The 18,706-nt window shown below is 42.1% G+C and overlaps 1 protein-coding gene across 1 annotated transcript in view; it reads left to right on the forward strand.

Annotated features, from left to right (window-relative positions):
* Positions 1-18,706, forward strand: part of Kat2b (K(lysine) acetyltransferase 2B) — a 90,104-nt gene that overhangs the window by 48,155 nt on the left and 23,243 nt on the right. The window contains exons 7-11 of the mRNA XM_013022109.1: positions 1,337-1,518; positions 9,090-9,281; positions 12,585-12,691; positions 17,493-17,615; positions 17,882-18,018. Coding sequence (XP_012877563.1) covers positions 1,337-1,518; positions 9,090-9,281; positions 12,585-12,691; positions 17,493-17,615; positions 17,882-18,018 — 741 coding nt within the window. The remainder of the gene's footprint in view (positions 1-1,336; positions 1,519-9,089; positions 9,282-12,584; positions 12,692-17,492; positions 17,616-17,881; positions 18,019-18,706) is intronic.

An 18,706-nucleotide genomic window follows, 5' to 3' on the forward strand; every position in this document is an offset into this window, starting at 1 on the left:
GCTGTGGCTCAAGTGGTAGAGTGCTAGCCTTGAGCTGAAGAGCTGAGGGACAGCGCCCAGGCCCAGAGTTCAGGCCCCACGACCAGACCCTCCCCCTCCCCCCCAAACAACAAAAAAAAAAAAGAAAGAAAAAGTGCTTAACTTGATATAAGGTTTTTTTTCTTCTGATATGATTAATAATAAAGTTTTAAATTTGTAGTGGTTCAGTTCATGGGTAGATGTGGTTTGTTTATTTATTTATATATTGGTTTTAACGTTCTTTTTTTTCCTTTTCTTTTTTTTTTTTTTTTGTTTTGTTTTAATTTTCTTGAGAGAAGGTCTAGCTATGTACTTTAGGCTGGCCTGGAACTGAGACTCTCTTTGCCTTCACCTCCTGAGTTCTGGAACTACAGATGTGTGTCACCTTGCCTGGCTAGAAATTTGGTTTAGTTCAGTAGAAGATAAAATTTTGATTACATTTTTACAAAGAAAAGCTTTGTAATTATCCAAGAACTGCATTATATGTGAATGACTCTGCTGGTAGTGTAGTAGGATTTATTCTTCAGAAGAGCTATAATTTATTTTTTTAACTTTTATTTCTTTTTGTCGGTTGTGGGCTCGAACTCTGGGCCTGGGCACCATCTCTCAGCTCTTCAGCTCAAGGTGAGCACTCTACCACTTGAGCCACAGTGCCATTTCTGTTTTTTTTGGTGGTATATTGGAGATAAGAGTCTCATGGACTTTCCTACCCCAGCTGGCTTTGAACCATGATCCTCAGATATCAGCCTCCTGAGTAGCTAGGATTATAGGCGTGAGCCACTGGTGCCCAGCAATTTATTGTTTAAAAGATTGTACTGGGGCTTGTACTCAGGGCCTGAGTGCTGTTCGTTAGCTTTTCTACTCAAGTCTGGTGCTCTTCTACTTACCACAGCTCAACTTTCAGTTTTTTTTTTTGGTGTTAATCGGAGAGAAGCGTCTCACCAACTTTTCTGTCCAGTCGGGTTTCAAACTGCAATCCTCAAAGCTCAGTCTCCTGAGTAGCAAGGATTACAGGTGTGAGCCACTAGTGCCCAGATAGTCTTGGTTTTTATTTTTGCTTTAATGCCTCAGGATTGAAGCAAACACAGAATAACCACTCCTAGTTTTTCTATCTTGATCTCTTTTCTACACTGACCTCGGGCATGATTCTCTCAGGACATAGTTGTTTCCTTTCAAGGCCAGAGGAGAACTTGATGAATTAAAAAAAAAATCTGTTCTTTAGTGATAACCCCCAGTGGTTATAGATGCTGGTTATAGACACAGGTGTTTAGAATCATGTGATTGCATAGCTTCAAGAATAATTTGCTCTCCGTTTCAGGGTGTGAATAACTTTGTACAGTACAAATTCAGCCACCTGCCCTCCAAAGAAAGGCAAACAATCATTGAGTTGGCAAAGATGTTCCTAAACCGCATCAACTATTGGCATCTGGAGGCGCCGTCTCAGCGCCGACTGCGCTCTCCCAATGATGACATTTCTGGATACAAAGAAAACTACACAAGGTAAGCTGGTGATGAACTCTTCGCCTGCAGCGGCCGCACAGAGCATGCAACAGACAGGAAATTACTGTGTTCCTCCGTGAGTGGAAGGTTGTCCAGTTATGATGGTGATTCCAGCCGTTTGGACAGAATGTTTGTATATTTAAGCTTTCCATTCGTGTCACAGTGTTCTAAGGGTCACGAATGGAGATCCTCCATCCAGACCTATGCCATCCAATATGATTGTTTCCTCAGGTGGCACTTGTGAACACTAGAGTGACTGCTTGAGAAGGGGTTAGAGTGACTCGAGATTTCATCTTTAAAAATTCCGTATGTGTATATAAAGTACTTTATTCATGTTCATTCCTAACACTTTCTTCTTCTTCTTCCTCCTCCTCCCCTTCCTCCTCCTCCTCTCTTCCACTTCCTTCTACTCCTCCTCCTTCTCTTCCTCTTTGTCCTCCTCCTTGTCTTCCTCCATTTCTTCCTCTTCTGTGAGGAATCTTGAGATGTGCTCAGGTTGGTGTCTCAAAGATATGATCTTCCTACTTTAACCTCCTAGATGCTAAGACTGCAAGTGAGTGCTACATGCCCAGCTGGAATTGAAAGATTACACATGTGTGTGTGTCACACAACACACATACAGTAACTTTTATATTTTTTATTGTCATAAAGGTGATGTACAGAGGGGTTACACTTACATAAGTCAGGTAATGAGTACATTTCTTTTTTTTTCAACAAAAAAACTTGTTTATTGCTTAGGAAATCCAATAATGCATTCCATATTTAAGAGATCATTCAGTGTCGATAGTGTAGTTGTCATACTAACCAAATACTTTACGACCAAGTAGTTACATGACACTTAACATTTGAAAAGGATTTTATAATAGTAATGCGCTTGCGAAGCTCCAAGAGCTAAGTAATCTGTATTTTTTTTCCAAATTTTTTATTGTGATTAAGTGATTACATAACTTCCCAAATTTCACAGTATTGTGGGATAGTGAAGCTTAGTTAAAGTCACAAACACATTCTAACTTTCATGGGGCAAATTGTCTATTGTGCTCTATAACATTTGTGAGTTCTATGAGCTTTGCAGTACAGTTATTTCTTCCACATTGGGTGATATGTACATTTATTTCTGTTGTTTTGCATAGCGTCAGCTGTTCCCTCCTTCCCACTCATTTCCTCCCTCCCATTGCTGCCATTGAGTTGCTTAGTTCATTTTGGTCAATGTCCAGTGTAGCTGATGGGTCCGGCTGTTGTATGTTTTTCCCTGATTCCCTCTAGTTCTGTGTCATCCTTCTGGTTTCCCTCTGGTGTGCACATATATACTATATATGTGATCATCAGCATGGGGTTATTTAGTAGTGATTCGACCAGATGAGTGGAAGTCCTTTGTTTCTTCAGCCTTGTTAATTTTGACGTATCACCTTACGTTTTGGATTTAACATCCACTTATCAGGGAGACTATGTGCAGTTTGTCTCTGTCTCTTTGCTCTTGGCTTACCTTGCTCAACATGATTTCTTCTAGCTCCATCCATTTCCCTGCAAATGCCATTATTTTGTCCTTTCTAATGGCTGCATAATATTCCATTGTGTATAAATACCACAGTTTTTGGATCCATTCATCTGTGGTGGGGCATCTGGGTTGTTTCCATATCCTGGCTATTGTGAACAGTGCTGCAATAAACATAGAGGTGCATGTGTCCTTGTATACTGGTTCCTGTTGTTCAGGATAGATGCCTAGAAGTGGTATGACTGGGTCATAAGGGAGGTCAATCTTTAGCTTTCTGAGGACCCTCTAGACTGCTTTCCAAAGTGGTTGTATAAGTGTACATTCCCACCAGCAGTGTAATAGGGTTCCTCTTTCTCTGCATGCCCTCCAGCATTTGTCCTTGGCTGACTTGAGGATGTGGGTCATTCTGACTGGTGTAAGGTGGTATGTTAAGGTTGTCTTTATTTGCATTTCCTTTACAACCAGGGATGGTGACCATTTCCTCATGTGTTGCTTTGCCAAGTACATTTCTTTTTGAACAGTGTCATCCCCAGACAGTAACTTTTAAATGGTTGGAGACATGGTCCAAGTGGAACAAGTGCAAAACCCTGAGTTCAAATTGCAGTGCTGAGTGAGCCTATTAAAAAAAGGCCTTTGAAAGCTTTGTTTCCATATGCATGCATTTCTATTTGTAGTGGTAGAGACCAAGCAGGGCTTTGCACATGCAGGCTAAGCACTCTACCCCAGTTACATTTCCAGTCCCAGTAGTTATTATTTCTTAATATTGATCACATGCAGAAACAACAGTATTTGTGATATATTGCAGGTATCAAGTAGCTGGGGTTATAGGTGAAGCCAGTGACACCTAGCCACAATAACTCTCATGAGAGATAGCAGATCTCTCAAAAATATGTCTTTTAACCCTATGGATGAACAATTGACAAGGTTGAATCTTGTCAAAGCCAAACCTCCAAATGCCTTTGCAACTGATAACCCAGAAAATGATTGCTGCATTGAGAAAACAGCATAAATGTGGAGCAGCAGACACACGCCTTCATTCTAGAAATCATGATGAAGTCTTGAGCTAGTGGATCATACCTGTAATCCTAGCCACTTAACAGAACTGAGAGTTAGAGGATTGAGGTTCAGAGTCAGTCTGGGCAGAAAAGTCTGTGAGACTTCACCTTTAAAATAATCAGCAAAAAGCCAGGCTGGAGGTATAACTCAAGTGGTTCAGTCTAAGCAAGCAATTCCTATAAGCATGAGGTCCCAAGTTCAAACCCCAGTACCTTAAAAACAACAGCAGCACAACAAACAACAACAACAACCAAAAACCAAGCCAGGTACAGTATTCAGGAGGCTGAGATCTGACGATGGCAGTTTGAAGCCAGCCTGGGCAGAAAAGTCCTGGTGAGACTCTTAGCTCCAATTAACCACTCAACAATCAGAAGTAGAGCTGTGGCTCAAAGTGGTAAAGCGCTAGCCTTGAGTAAAAGAGCTCAAGGACAGTGCCCAGGCCCTTAGTTCAAGCCCCAGAACTGACAGACAGGAAAAAAAAATTAAAATCAGGATAAAAATATGGGCAGTATTTGGAAATTAGTCAGGAACTAAGTTGTACTTACAAATACTTATGGAATAACAAACGAGGCTGTGAATCACTAGGTTTGTTTTGTGGCTGCATGTCTTCCTAGCTGAGTGAACTTTTGAGAGAGCTTATCTCCTCATTTCTTTGACCTCCCATTTTTTTCCGTCAAAACTTTTGAGCATTAGGTTCCACAGACATGTGGGAGCAGGGACCCAACAGCTTCAGGAAGATACTACTCATTATTTTCTCCCACAGCCTTGTTCTCTAAGTCAGTTCTTCCTGAGATCAGGCTGGTAAGCTACAGCCTTAAGTGGACAGTGAATTGGGAGTATAATTATTTGAATATCACATGTCAGAAGCTAAGATAATAGGGAATGGAAAGATGAAAGAAGAATATTTTACAGCTCAGAATCTGGAGGCAACTCTGAAGATGGAACCGTGGCCAGCCCATGGTGAAGAGATGAGAGGAACGGAAATGAATATGCCCTGATGACTTCTGACACCTGCTGATTTCTAGTGGAACAGAATCCAGAATCCCTATTAATAATAAATGAGAAAATGAAGGTAGATGATAGCCACATCTGAAGGATCAAACTCTACAAGTTAGGAGGGTCAAGGCTCCCTTGCAGAATGAAGACTTACTGCCAGGACTCCATGTGCAAATGGCTCTAATCCACACAGCACCTCAGCATGGTATCTCCCTGATACTAGGGGTCAACACTGGTTAATGTTATTTAAGCTGCAGGCCCCTGGAGGTTTTGTCTTGATGGGTAAGAGAAGCTCAGCATCTCCTGTTGACTCAGCTCATCATTTACACCCTGGTGGCAGTTAGAACAAAGGAACCTAAGACTTCTCATGCTGAACATTAGCATGATAATGGGGTGAAGCTGGATTCTTTGTGGGAAAGGCTGATTTCATTACCTAGCCAACTAGTGAAACTTCATCTTAAAAAGGATCAGCTAGGCATCTGCGACTCATCGACTCATCGTTATAATACTCCAAGCTACTCAGGAGGCTGGGAACCGAGGATCCCAGTTCAAAGCCAGCCCAGACAGGAAAGCCCATGAGATTCTTATCTCCGATGAATCACCAAAAAACCAGGAAGTAGAGCTGTGGCTCAAGTGGTAGAGCACTATCCTTGAGCAAAAAAGCTCATGGACAGTGCCCAGGTCTTAGGTCAAGCTCTAGGACCAGCATGCACACATGTATATGTTGAGCAGAAGTAAAGGGAAAATAAATATTTTAAAATAGAAACTCTATCTATCTATCTATCTATCTATCTATCTATCTATCTATCTATCTATCTATCTATCTATCTATCTATCTATCTATCTATCATCTATCTATGCTAGGCCTCTGCCACATGAGCCACAGCTCCACTTGGAGTCATTGTTCTGTGGAGTAGGGTCTGGCATCATGTACACAGCACTCATACTTGGGCATATAAGTCTAAGAACACTATAAGGGAGTGTTGTAAGGTGAGAAAACAGAAAATTCGCATTTTGAAGGATCGAATCTTGGAGTCTTTATTAAAAGGCAGGTGACTGCAAGGTGGACTCCTGTCTCAAAGACCAGCAGCCAGCAAATACACTTAGCACTGTTAGGAAACTGAGCCACGAAGGCCTGAGAAGAAGGAAAGAACAAAAACAACACCAACAAACCAACTCAGCTCCAATGGAGAACTAAAGTGGGACACCATGGTGACCAGAGAAGAGCCAGGAGAAGGGAGACAGGACACAAACATGGAGACACGTGGCATGGGGTAATGGCCAGCCTGAGCTGGTCTGGGCCTAAACAGGGTCAGGTCACAGGGGGCAGAGTCACAGGAAACTCCCAGGCCCAGGCACTGGACTGATAGGTTTAGTAACCCATCAGCCAAGTGCCTTCCATCCACCTGGGAGGCGAGGGAAGCGAGGGCTTCACCTTCCCCTACCATGAGGACAAGATGCCAGTCCCTGCCATCCACCATGTGGCCAAGGTGGTGGGGGCCAGACCCAAACTCCCTATTTTAGAAGCATGTGAAATAAAACAAGTTGGAAGGCAGAAGGTCTCACTACTACTCTGTATTCCAGTTCAGGATCCCTTATTCAGAATGCTTAGAAGAAGAAATATTTCACATACTATAGGGTTTTGGACTTTTAGAAAGGTGGTTAAGAATTTGCGGGTTGATCATTTGACCATCCCTAATCCGAAAAGTTAAAAACTTTCAGATTTTGAAGCATTTCAAGTTTCAGAGCTGGACTGTTTAGTCTGTAGTAAGCAGCCTTTACTTCTGGGGAACTGTGAGTGTCCGGTTAATTCCTGAAAATGGCAACGTTCATACAGAAAGCAAAGGAACAACATTCAGAGTTTGCAATATTTACATTAAAAAGTTGCATATCCATACAATGATGTAAAAAAATCAGATTTGAACCATCAGTAAATAGCATATAGATGCTATTTTCTATTAGGCGTGCACATTGGAAGGAACTATATCATTTCCTTTCTTTTAAAGTCCTGACATCACTCATTCAGGTAAAAATTTTTCCTAAGATTAAGTCTTTGGAGGAATGTGTGTGCCCATACATTCTCATGCCCTTCTTTGTGTCAAGACATGCAATCACCATGTCAGTTTATTAAAAACAATATCACTCCATTATGGGTATCGACTCAGTCTCCTTATCTTATCTACTATGTACTTGACAGATTATAAAGAAAGGTTAATCCTAGAAATAAAAACAAGGCTGAAAAGCCTAAGTTGATGTCTGTAAAATGACTCAGAGGAAATGAGTGGGAACTGGTTATTTGAACAATTTCACTGGATAATATCAATCTGTGCTGTTTTCCTTCACACTGTGAAGAATGAATGGCCTCTTATGTACTTTTAGATAAAGTGTATGAGTTTCATGATAATATTTATGATCTATAATTTCTGTAGCAGAAATACCATTAGTCTCAGGGTCTCTGGTATCTTTGGACCTGTCAGCAGAGGGAAAATGTTCTTTAGGTTCTAATTCAGCATATAAATGTAGGTGTGAGTCATAAATAAGAGTCTTGTAGACATTTCTGCCTGGCCTGGCTTTGAAGCACTATCCTCAGATCTCAGCCTCCTGAGTAGCTAGGTAGTTGCCTGGCTTGAAAATGGTTACTTTCTGAATTATAGAATATAGTAATTCTATTTCTAGGGTTTTTGTTTTGTTTTTGCTATGAAGATACTTGTTTCTGAGTTGACGGGATACAACACAACACTTAGGATTCTCACTTCAGTATTATAAATATAAAACATTTAGATGTTAGAAAATAGAGACGAGGTGAGAGAAGGAATAGAAGTGGTTAGCAGGGTTTTAAGATTGTGAATTTAGGCAGAGGCAATAACGCTAATCACCATAATAGCTAGGGAAACAGGGGTAATGTACAGAATAAGATTTTAAAAAACCTCAAAACCCAAAACAAGGCCAATGAATACTGCTTCATTCTTTACTGAGGGTTAAAGTTCACGGAGCGCTTCCTGTAATAGCTTGGGCTCAGTTGCTTTCCCTCTTAAATGAGGAGAGTTGGTAGTTTTTGGAAAGAATCCAATGAGTAGAAGAAGGTGATTTGTGTCTGTCTGGTCTCAGGGAGTAAGGATCTATATAATACCCCTTCCTGACAGGATTCCCCTGGTTTGGGGCCACATCTATGACTCGTACTGTTGTATATTATCGCATGTTGCTCTGTCCTGAACTCTTACAGAACTCAAATCTCTAGGAGATGCCTCTCCTCAAAGAAGGTGGTCATTTTTAGAGTCTTCTATTCTCTAGCATGTTATCTGAAGGGGCTTTCTAAGTTGAATGGCTTCTGTGGCCCACATACTCCCTGTACTAAGATCTAAGAACCCCTTAAGGAGCCTCCCCTGTGTTCTGGACATTGTTCCAGCCCTGTGAAAATGTGGAAGTGCATTTTTGACATTGAGTCTGAGTCAATGCAAGGCATACTTGGACCGTGGCAGTGGGAACTTATTCCTTCCTGCATTTATACTGAGTTTCTGACCCATAGTGATATATGAATGCTGAGCAGGCATCTTAAAGAAACTTTACATTTTACTTGGGACTAGGTAGCGGGATTCTGCTTCTCTCCTCAAAGGAGCTTCCTCAGTTTTCTGTTTGTTTTTTTTTTAAAACATAATCATATCATGCAGGTGATTTAGCAATCTACAAACCCAGTGACATGCTATCATTGTGCCTGTTATCTAGGTAAGGAAGTAGAGACTGAAGAACATAAAAATTTCCAAAGCAAGGTAGTCAGTTAAGTTGCAAAGTGGTAATTGGATCCAAGGACTTGTGTGGCCTGGTAGAGTCCGATGTTCCCAATAGACTCAGCTCTAAGTACTAGTGTGTGTGTTGGGTGGGGGGGGGAGGGGTTGAATGTAAGCCCAAGTTTCACTAGCTAGTGACTAGTATCTTGGATCAGCACTGAAGACTTGGTTTTGTCTGCTGTGGTTAGCCATGTTTAGAGTCCGGTACTTGTCTTGACGGTACTTGTCTCTTCTTGTTGCAGATGGTTGTGTTACTGCAATGTGCCGCAGTTCTGTGACAGTCTACCTCGGTACGAGACCACCAAGGTGTTCGGGAGAACATTGCTTCGCTCAGTTTTCACCATCATGAGGCGACAACTCCTGGAACAAGCAAGACAGGAAAAGGACAAACTGCCTCTGGAGAAACGAACCCTAATCCTCACACATTTCCCAAAGTAAGGGGAGAACTCTCCACGTGGTTGGTTTGATTCCATTTAGCAACTTGAGGTTGCCAAATACATATACCAAAGATTGCATAAATAATAAAATCAAGAATGACAGAAAAGCATCCAAAGAGGAGAGAGATAAAGGACCCTGAGTCCCTTTGTGAATCGTCAATGAATCTTAGCATCTCCCATCTTTCCCCCCACACATGGACTGTTTTCTAGAGTGAGCTTCCATTTTGTTTTAGGTGTGTGTGTCCCTAAACTGAGAGCCTGGGCGCTGTCCCTTAGCTTTTTTTTCCTTTTTTTTTTCTCAAGGCTGGTACTCTACCACTCGAGTCACAGCTCCACTGCCAGAAAACCAACATGGGAAATTGGTGACCTGAATGTTTTAGTGTTTTCTGAAGGACTTAGGCCAAAGTTTGAATGTCTCCCTAAGTCATAGTATGATTTCTGGGCATGCGAATATATTCAGTGGCTGTCTTTCAGATGGCCTATATTCCTTTCCAAAATATTAAAGCCATTTTACTTATTTCACCATTACAGTTGCCACATAAGTGGCATTTATATTTTTATGTGATAGTTGTCATTGTGTTAATGGTCAAAGGACAAAGAAGGACCCTCCCACCCCAACATTAGGGTCGTAAAAGAGAAATCCTAATTACTTTGCATAGTAAGTTTTTTTTCCCCCATAGCAAATGTATCTTGCAGATATTTGCTAATTATAGTGTGTTTTGTTCCTTCAACACATAGTTTTGGCATGCTTATGCTATTGAGTTTTCTTTTGCTACTAATGGTAGGGTAAAAACTACCACCCACTTCTCCTCTTAAATCCTTTTTCATCAAATATGACAACATCTGAGACCATTGTGGATTTATACCAACAGCTCTGGCAGTAGAATCACACTTACTGTGGTCTGACGGTACTTATTTGAGTCTTGATCTCAGTTTCTGGGTGAGAGCTAGGACCCACATCCCAGCACCCAGTGACCCCGTGGGGCCTGTGATTCTCTGATGCATGTTTAAAGTTCAGACCCCCCTCTTTCTATCCTTGTATGCTTCCTCTTCTTTAACTAGTCCCTTCCTCCCCCTAATCTACAAATTATTTACAGTTTTCTAATGGCTGATTTCTGTATTTCATTTTTTTTAGTTGTTTTTCTTTTTCTTTCTTTCTTTTTTTGGTCGGTTGTGGGGCTTGAACACAAGGCCTGGGCACTGTCCCTGAGCCTTTTCGTTCAACACTAGCTCTCTACCACTTGAGCCACAGGTCTACTTTCATGTTTTCTGGTGGTTAATTGGACATAAGAGTCTCACGGACATTCCTCTGCAGGCTGGCTTTGAATAATGTTCCTCAGATCTAAGTCTCCTGAGTAACTAGGATTATAAGGGTGAGCCACCAGTGTCCAGCCTGTTTGTTTTGTCTGAACAAAAAAGCTTGGCTGCTGTCCCTCAGCTCTTCAGCTCAAGGCTAGTGCTCTACCACTTGAGCCACAGCACCATTTCTGCTTATGTGGTGCTGAGGAATCGAACCAGGGCCTCATGCATGCAAGGCAAGCACTTTTCCACTGAGCCACCTTCCCAGCCCCTGTTTTGTCTTGAGATGGGTCTTGCTCCATAGCCCAGCCTCCTGAGTGTGGGGTATGAGTTAATAGGCCCCACAGTGTCATTCTAAAAGAAGTAAATGTACAGCTTAAAAAAATGTACGCTGAAATACTTTTAGATATTTCTATTTTTCATTTATGTATTAGAGAAAGAAACTCAGTAAGCCTAGGTGAGACTTGAATATCTACCTGTCCACCTGCCTTCCCTCCCTCCCTCCTGTCCTCCCTTTCTTCCTTCCCTCTCTCCTGCCAGCACTGGGGCTTCATTCAGGCCCACACACTTTGGCTTGGCTTTTTCAGTCACAGATGATGTTCTACCACTTTAGCCATATCTCCAGTTCAGTTTTGCTGATTAATTGGTCCTGGCTAGTGTTGTACCACTTCAACCACACCTCCAATCCAACTTTTTAAAAATTATTTTTTAAAATTTTATTGTAAAGATGATATGCAGAGGGGTTATAGTTTTGTGTCAGGCAATGAGTACACTTCTTTTTGAACAGTGTTTTATTAGTGTACACAGTGAGGGGTTGAACTGAAAGTCTGCCTCATGGCCATCTGGAATTACAGGTGTGAGCCACCACACCTGGATCATTCTTCTTTATGATTGAATACTACTCCATTGTATGTGTCTACTGAATGTTCTTTATCCCTTATCTTTATCTCCCAGTATCTTTTTCCTTTATCCTTATTTCCCATTTGTTATTTCTTCATCATTTGATGGGCACCTAGGTTGATTCTATAGTTTAGCTATCCAGTCCAACTTTTTGCCAGTTAATTGGTCATAGCTGGTGCTCTTCTATTTGATCCATACTTCCAGTCCTGATTTTATACTCTGATTAGTGATAGAGTTTCATTTTTCTAGATAGCTTTCATACTTGAATCCTCAGATCTTGGCCTCTTCAGTAGCTAGGATAACAGATGTGAACCACCAGTACCTGGTTGAGTATCTGTTTCTACCAACATTTCCAGGTGTTACCTATGGGTCCCAAAACTTTGCTTTATAACATGGTGAGAAGATAAAATAATAATGAATTGCCGGTCACAATTCTGTCCTCACTGTTGTATTTGTCAATTTTTGTGTGTGTGTGTGTGTACCAGTACTGGGACTGGTGTGTATGCAGTAGTACTCTGGGACCTGGAAGCTTCTATTTGCCTTTTCATTCGAGGCTGGGACTCTACCACGTGAGCTACACCTCCACTTTTGGCTTTTTTTGGTGGTTAATTGGAGGAGAGTCTTCTAGACTTTACTTCCCCAGCTGGCTCTGAGCCAAGATCCACCGATCTCAGCCTCCTGAGTACCCAATGTTATAGTCATGAGCAACCAGCACCTGGCTTCAGGGTGGGAATTTGACAGTTATTTAATCTCTCTGTACTTGGTCCTTTTCATCTGCAAAGTGCATGTAATAATGATTCTGTTTCAACTGTCCTTATAACAATCTGGTAAATTAATGCACATCAACCCCTTCCAACACTACTTATTGTGTTGCAGTGTATGTGTGATAAGTCAAAATAAATGTATGGGAGGTGTTTCTGTCTTAGAAGAGACCAGAACTGCCCAATGATGTCATCATTTTAGTTCACACACTCTAGGATATTTCTGAATTGAAAACCAGACCCCAATATTAGGGGGATTGTCAAATGTCTCTAGGGCTTTTGCCTCTCTAGTAATACATTAGGGTTTTTTTTTTAATCTTGATTTTATTTTTGTGTCTAGGTTTCTGTCCATGTTGGAAGAAGAAGTTTATAGTCAAAACTCTCCCATTTGGGATCAGGATTTTCTCTCAGTCTCTTCTAGAACCAGTCAGCTAGGAATCCAAACAGGTGAGCTCCCTTCCTTCCTGCCTTCCTTCCTTCCCTTCCTTCCTTCCTTCCTTCTTTCATTTCTTCCTGTTTCCTTTTCCTTTTCCTTTGTGCCAGTACTGGAGTTCAGAAGCTGGGTACTATCCCTTAGCATTCTTGCTCAAACACCTGAGCCATACCTCTACTTTTGGCTTTTTTGGTGATTAATTGGAGATAAGAATCTCTGCTTTGATTGGCTTGAACTGTGATCCTCAGATCTCAGCCTCCTGAGTAGCTAGGACTCCAGGCATGAGCCACTGGTACGTGGCTATAGGCAAATTTCTTTTCACAGATCTCAGAGAGCAGCTAAGAAGGTCCACCTGAAGTGTTAGTTGTAGCTCTCATTGCATTTATTTGTGGTTTTTCATTAGGAAAAGAAACAAAAACCCAAAGGCAAATATTTTCACAAATCTTCCTTTGCATTACTGTTAATGAGGAGAAAGTGAGTATAAACCAAAATCTTGCAGTTATGTCTTTGTGGGAGTGAACTAAATAGTTAAAATAGTAATATGTGCAGGAAGGCATGGCTTGCTCATTACAGTTTAATGGGAAGTATAAAATGCCAGGTCGCTCAGCCTTGTAGCCAAACACTGGCTCTTTCTGAAGCCACTGAAAGGCCCAGCCAATGACTGGATATATCTAGGAATCAGTCTAACTCATCCATAATGTCTGTTTCATGCATAAATTTACTATGAGGGCAATGGTGCCATCGTGAGAAGAGAGTGGTCTTGGGTCTGGGGATGTGAAGTGTTCCCTCCATTTGGCCAGTGGCTTCAAATGACATCTTGTAAGGGAAGGAGACGGCTGCCTTTTTGATCATTGTGGTTCCTGCCTTTGGCATGAATCACACTCAACGGAGCCTGGTAGAAATACCAGAACATGAATTGATAGCTGGCGATGGCACAAGACAGAGGCTTCGCTTTGATATCAAGGTTTGGGTGTTTTGTTTTGTTTTGTTTGAGAACTCTAGTTATTGGTAATATGTTGACTTGCCGATGGTTGTATCCAGGAAAGGTAATTTTATTCTTAAGAAGAATTTTAGGCATAATCTCACTATTTTAAAACCTCATTGTGAAACCCACTAGACACTGTACAACTTGGGGAAGAGAGAAGCTGGAAGGGGAAAAACTTGGGGAGAATAAGGAATGGGGTAACACTGTTCAAACAAAAATGTACTCATTACCTCATTTATGTAACTAACCCCTCTGTACATCACCTTTACAATTAAAATGTAAAAATCTAAAAAATAAAAACTCATCATATCTTAGTATGCCCCAGGAGTTTGTTTGTTTGTTGTTGTTGTTGTTCTTTTGTGCTGATACTGGGGCTTGAATTCAGGCCTGGGCACTGTCCCTGAGCTATTTGCTCAAGACTTGCACTCTACTCCTTGAGCCCCAAATACACTTCTGTCTCTTTGGTGGTTAACTGGGGATAAGAATCTCATAAACATTCCTGCTCAGACTTACTTTGAACCGAGATCCTCAGATCTCAGCCTCCTGAGTAGCCAGGATTACAGATGTATGCCCCAGGTGCCAGGCTACCATGAGTTTTGGCAAACATATACAGTTGGGCATTACTATCAAATATGGTGCAGTTGCATTACTCTGGACAGATCATCTGTAGCCCTTTGTAGGGCATTCATCATCCTACCCCAGCCCTGGCAACCTTTTATCTGATGCAGTCTAGTCTTCCAGAATATCAAATGGAAGAAATCATATAGTATATAATTTTTTTGAGTCCAGTTACTTTCAGTCAGCAAAAACATTTGAGATGTTTGTTTAATTATTATTTTAAAATCTATTGCCCAACCTTGGATATATGTAATCAAATCCCTATAAATCACAGTGCTTAGGGAATGAGGTATTTTGATTTGAATCAAAACCTGTTTTGTTTGAATGTTTGCTACCAAACTTGTCCTGTGTCTTTTTTTACTTTACTTTAGGTCATAATTTCATGTTTCTTATGCTTAAAACCCTTAGTGTGCGCTAAGGTCTTTGTGTGTGTAGTGCTATCTCCTCTTTGTAGAACTGCACAGTCAAGAGTTGACTGGGCATACTGTGTGATTCCTGGAGATGTCCACTGCATTTCTCTTTGGACCTGTGCAATTCACCTCACCTTTGTCCTGATCTTACCAAGCATTCGGATGCCACCTCTCCCTCAGTTGCCTAATTCCTCACCTGTTCCCCAGCAAGCACTAGAGCTCCCTTTTTTCAGAGATTCCTACAATCTTTTGTATGTATGTGTGTGTGGAGGTAAGGGGAGGGGGTGGACTACCAGTACTAGAACTTAAACTCAGAACCTCAAACTCAAGGCCTTGCATTCTTTCTGGGTGTTTTCTGATCGAAGCTGGTGATCTACCATTTCAACCACACACCCCCCTTCCACCTCCCCTTCCAGTTTTTTGGTGGTTAAATGGAGATAAGAGTCTCACGGACTTTCCTGTCCAGACTGGCTTGGAACCACAGTCCTCAGATTTCAGCTTCCTGAGTAGCTGGAGTTAAAGGTGTGAACCATCAGAGCCCAACTTTCCTAGAAACTGGACCATATGTATCCTGTTCTGGGTGGTGAAACATGACTGTACAATGGAACCATCCATGGATATTTGCAATACTGTAAGAGAACATGATAAGCTTAGTCTGGGTTTTTGCTGGACATTGTGGACTTTTTTTTAAAGCTTTAGGTGATTTTATTTTATTTATTTATTGCTAGTCCCGGGGCTTGAACTCAGAGCCTGGGCACTGTCCCTGAGATTCTTTTGCTCAAGACTATTACTCTACCACTTGAGCCACAGCACCTCTTCCAACCTTTTCTGTGTATGTGGTACTGAGGAATTGAACCCAAGGCTTCATGCATGCTAGGCGAGCACTCTACCAATAAGCCACCTTCCCAGCCGGTTGATTTGAATGTGCAAGCATATCTGAGAACTATTGTGTAATATCATACTCATGTTGCCCTAGGTCCATATTTCTCTCTAATATGAATGCAAGTCTTAGATGGTCAGAGGCCCAGTTTTACCACAACAGCAATAACAGATACTGTCAGAGTACTTTGCCTCTGAAACTTCCTCCTGACAAACTCTAGGAAACTAGCATTAATGTCCCTTTTACTTGGAGGACATAGAAGATCAGAGAAGGTTAACAAGTTGCCCTAGACCAGATTTTCTATGAGCTGGCATTGGGTTCCACTCCCACGCCTAGTTCCTGACTCCTGTAGGACATGAGAAGCCAGAACAAGCACTAAGTGCTCTCCTGTGGCGTGGGCTAGTGTTCAGCATCGCCAGCTTGGGGAAAGAATGAGCAGAGAATGAACACTGCTTCCTCCCTCGGGCTTGGAACATCAAAGCTGTTCAGCAGGGTCCACTTAGTTCACTTATTGAGGGCCTCCAGAGAGGGTTGCTTTGTGAGTGAGAACTCCCTTTGATCTGTGCCTGCTCAGAATCTTCCCTGTCTGCTCTGCTTCTGGCCACATGTTATCTGCCATTCCATACACAGGCTGGAGCAGGCAGCGGTGATCTCTGGCTGCATGGGAATTTTAAGCTTATTTTTAGTTATTTTTGTTGTTGCTGTTGTTGTTGTTTTTAAGGTTGTGCCCAGTTAAGCTGAAGAGTACACTTCAGTCTTAACCTGAAGGCTATCAGAAGCAAGCTGTCTTCTGTTTCGTCGTAATTGCAATGTGTTCTCTTCAGGGGCGAGAAGAGTATAATTGTCTTCTTAATTGGCATGTCTGCACATCTGTGCAACTGTGAGAATGACATTTATAATGATGGCTCTAAAGTTTTGCAAGATACTCTTAAGATGCCTTCTGAATCATTCGCGCGCTTCCTCTTTGATAAAATCCATCTCAGTGTACTTTGAAATTCAGAAGGCCTGGGTGCTACAAGGAAAAAAAAACCCCAAAACATATAGCCTGGCACTTAAGTGGATTTTATTTTGGGGGCCTTCCTGGGGTTTGAACTCAGGGACTTGTATAACTTGAGCTACCCCTTCAGCCTTGTTTTATCCCTGGTTGTTGTTGTTGTTGTTTTGTCGGTGGTGGGGGTTGAACTCTGGGCCTGGGCGCTGTCCCTCAGCTCTTCAGCTCAAGGCTAGCACTTTACCACTTGAGCCACAGTGCCACTCCCTCCCCTGGTTGTTTTTAAGATAGGGTTTTGCTGTCTGCCTAGATGTGTGTGCCTGTGCCATACTCTACCTCCTTCCAGACTTCCTGTAGTTGCTGGGATCATAGAGATACCACAATGTCCAGGGAACTCTATGGAGATGGAGTCTCATCAGCTTTCTTGCTGGGGCTAATCTAGTATCTTGATTCTCCCAGTCTCAGCCTCTGCCATTGCTGAGATGACAGGTGCTCCTATGGGTTGAGAATGGGGCTTAATGACATTATCTGCTTGGGCTGGCTTCGTATTGCTACTTGTTTCCCCAGGCTTTATTTTTGATTAATTATGTTTTGCCAGTACCAGGGCTTGAACCCAGGACCTGGATGCTACTGTCCCTTAGCTTTTTTAGTCAAGACTAGTGCTTTAACACTTGAGCCACAGCTCTACTTTGAGTTTTATGGTGGTCACTTGAAGAATCTCAGGGACTTTCTTGGCCTTGAGCCAAGATCCTCAGATTCCAGCCTCCTGAGTAGCTAAGATTACAGGTGTGAGCCCTGTTCTCATCATCTTGATGCTAAGTGGTTTTTGGTTCAAAGATGGCTTTCTGTGGTGTTGGTTTCAGGCGTTCTTGTTTCCTTGTTGCCTATGCACATAGTCATCTCATATTTTTTTCCCCTTTTCTTGGGGCAGTTATTAATCCACCTCCTGTGGCTGGGACAGTGTCATACAATTCAAACTCATCTTCCCTGGAGCAGCCAAATGGAGGTAGCATGAGTCCTGCCTGCAGGTCATCTGGGCTTGAAGCAAACCAAGGTAAGCTCTTAAGAGGGGTAAAAGAGAGGACACCCAGATGGAGAGAATGGATCTGTGATTGGCAATTATTATGACCCCGCCCATCACTTTCCCATCTTTTACTGCCCCCCCTCCCCACCCCCCCACTTTCCTCTGTCACGGAGGATATTGACCTCCATTCCATCAACTCTGTTAGGAAATTAGTTGTATCAGTGGGCATTCACATTTTGTTTTATGTGTATATGATGTGTACCTATCGTTTGCCTTCTAAATTTTGATCTTTGTAGGAGAGAAGAGGAAAATGAATGACTCTCACATTCTAGAAGAGGCCAAAAGACCCCGGGTTATGGGGGATATTCCAGTGGAGTTGATTCATGAGGTCATGTCCACCATCACAGACCCTGCAACCATGCTCGGGCCAGAGGTGAGCAGGGCAAATGGCATCTGGGAGCTGGTAGGCATCTCCTGTTCTTCCAGCCCCTTAAGCTCTCAGGAATGAAGCCTTCTGTTGTCAGCAGAGAATTAGCCTTCTGTCCAGGTTTGCATGGACCCTGGTGGTCCAGGTGGGAAGGGCAGGGTTGGCTAGTCAAGAGATCATTTCCTTCAAAGAATATCACATCACACAGCCTCATGCTAATAATCTCTCACAGTTGCAACCCTTTTTATCTTGATGTATTTCTAACCCAGAAAATGTTACAGACTATCTGTGGTTCAAAACATAAAACAAAACTCTGGACTGCTAGATCCCTCTAGTTGTTAACATTAGGCCCTATTTCACTCTATCTTCTGCTTTTCTCTCTTGTGAACCATTTAGAATGACTTCAGAGTTGAAAAGAGATAAACACTTTACCCTTAGCTTTCATAGGAGCAACGATATTCACTTTCAAAATCACAATGCAGTTAGCACTCTTAGAACATTTAGCTTGGCATATTAGCACTCGGAAAATTTGGTTATAAAGTTTTCTAATATAGGGTTGCAGACTATAGTCCACAAACTGGATCTAGCATTCCAGCATTTTCCTTCCTTCCTTCCTTCCTTCCTTCCTTCCTTCCTTCCTTCCTTCCTTCCTTCCTTCCTTCCTTCCTTCCTTCCTTCCTTCCTTTCTTCCTTC

This window comes from Dipodomys ordii, unplaced genomic scaffold (assembly GCF_000151885.1).
Source record: "Dipodomys ordii isolate 6190 unplaced genomic scaffold, Dord_2.0 Scaffold60, whole genome shotgun sequence".
Taxonomy (NCBI): Eukaryota; Metazoa; Chordata; class Mammalia; order Rodentia; family Heteromyidae; genus Dipodomys; species Dipodomys ordii.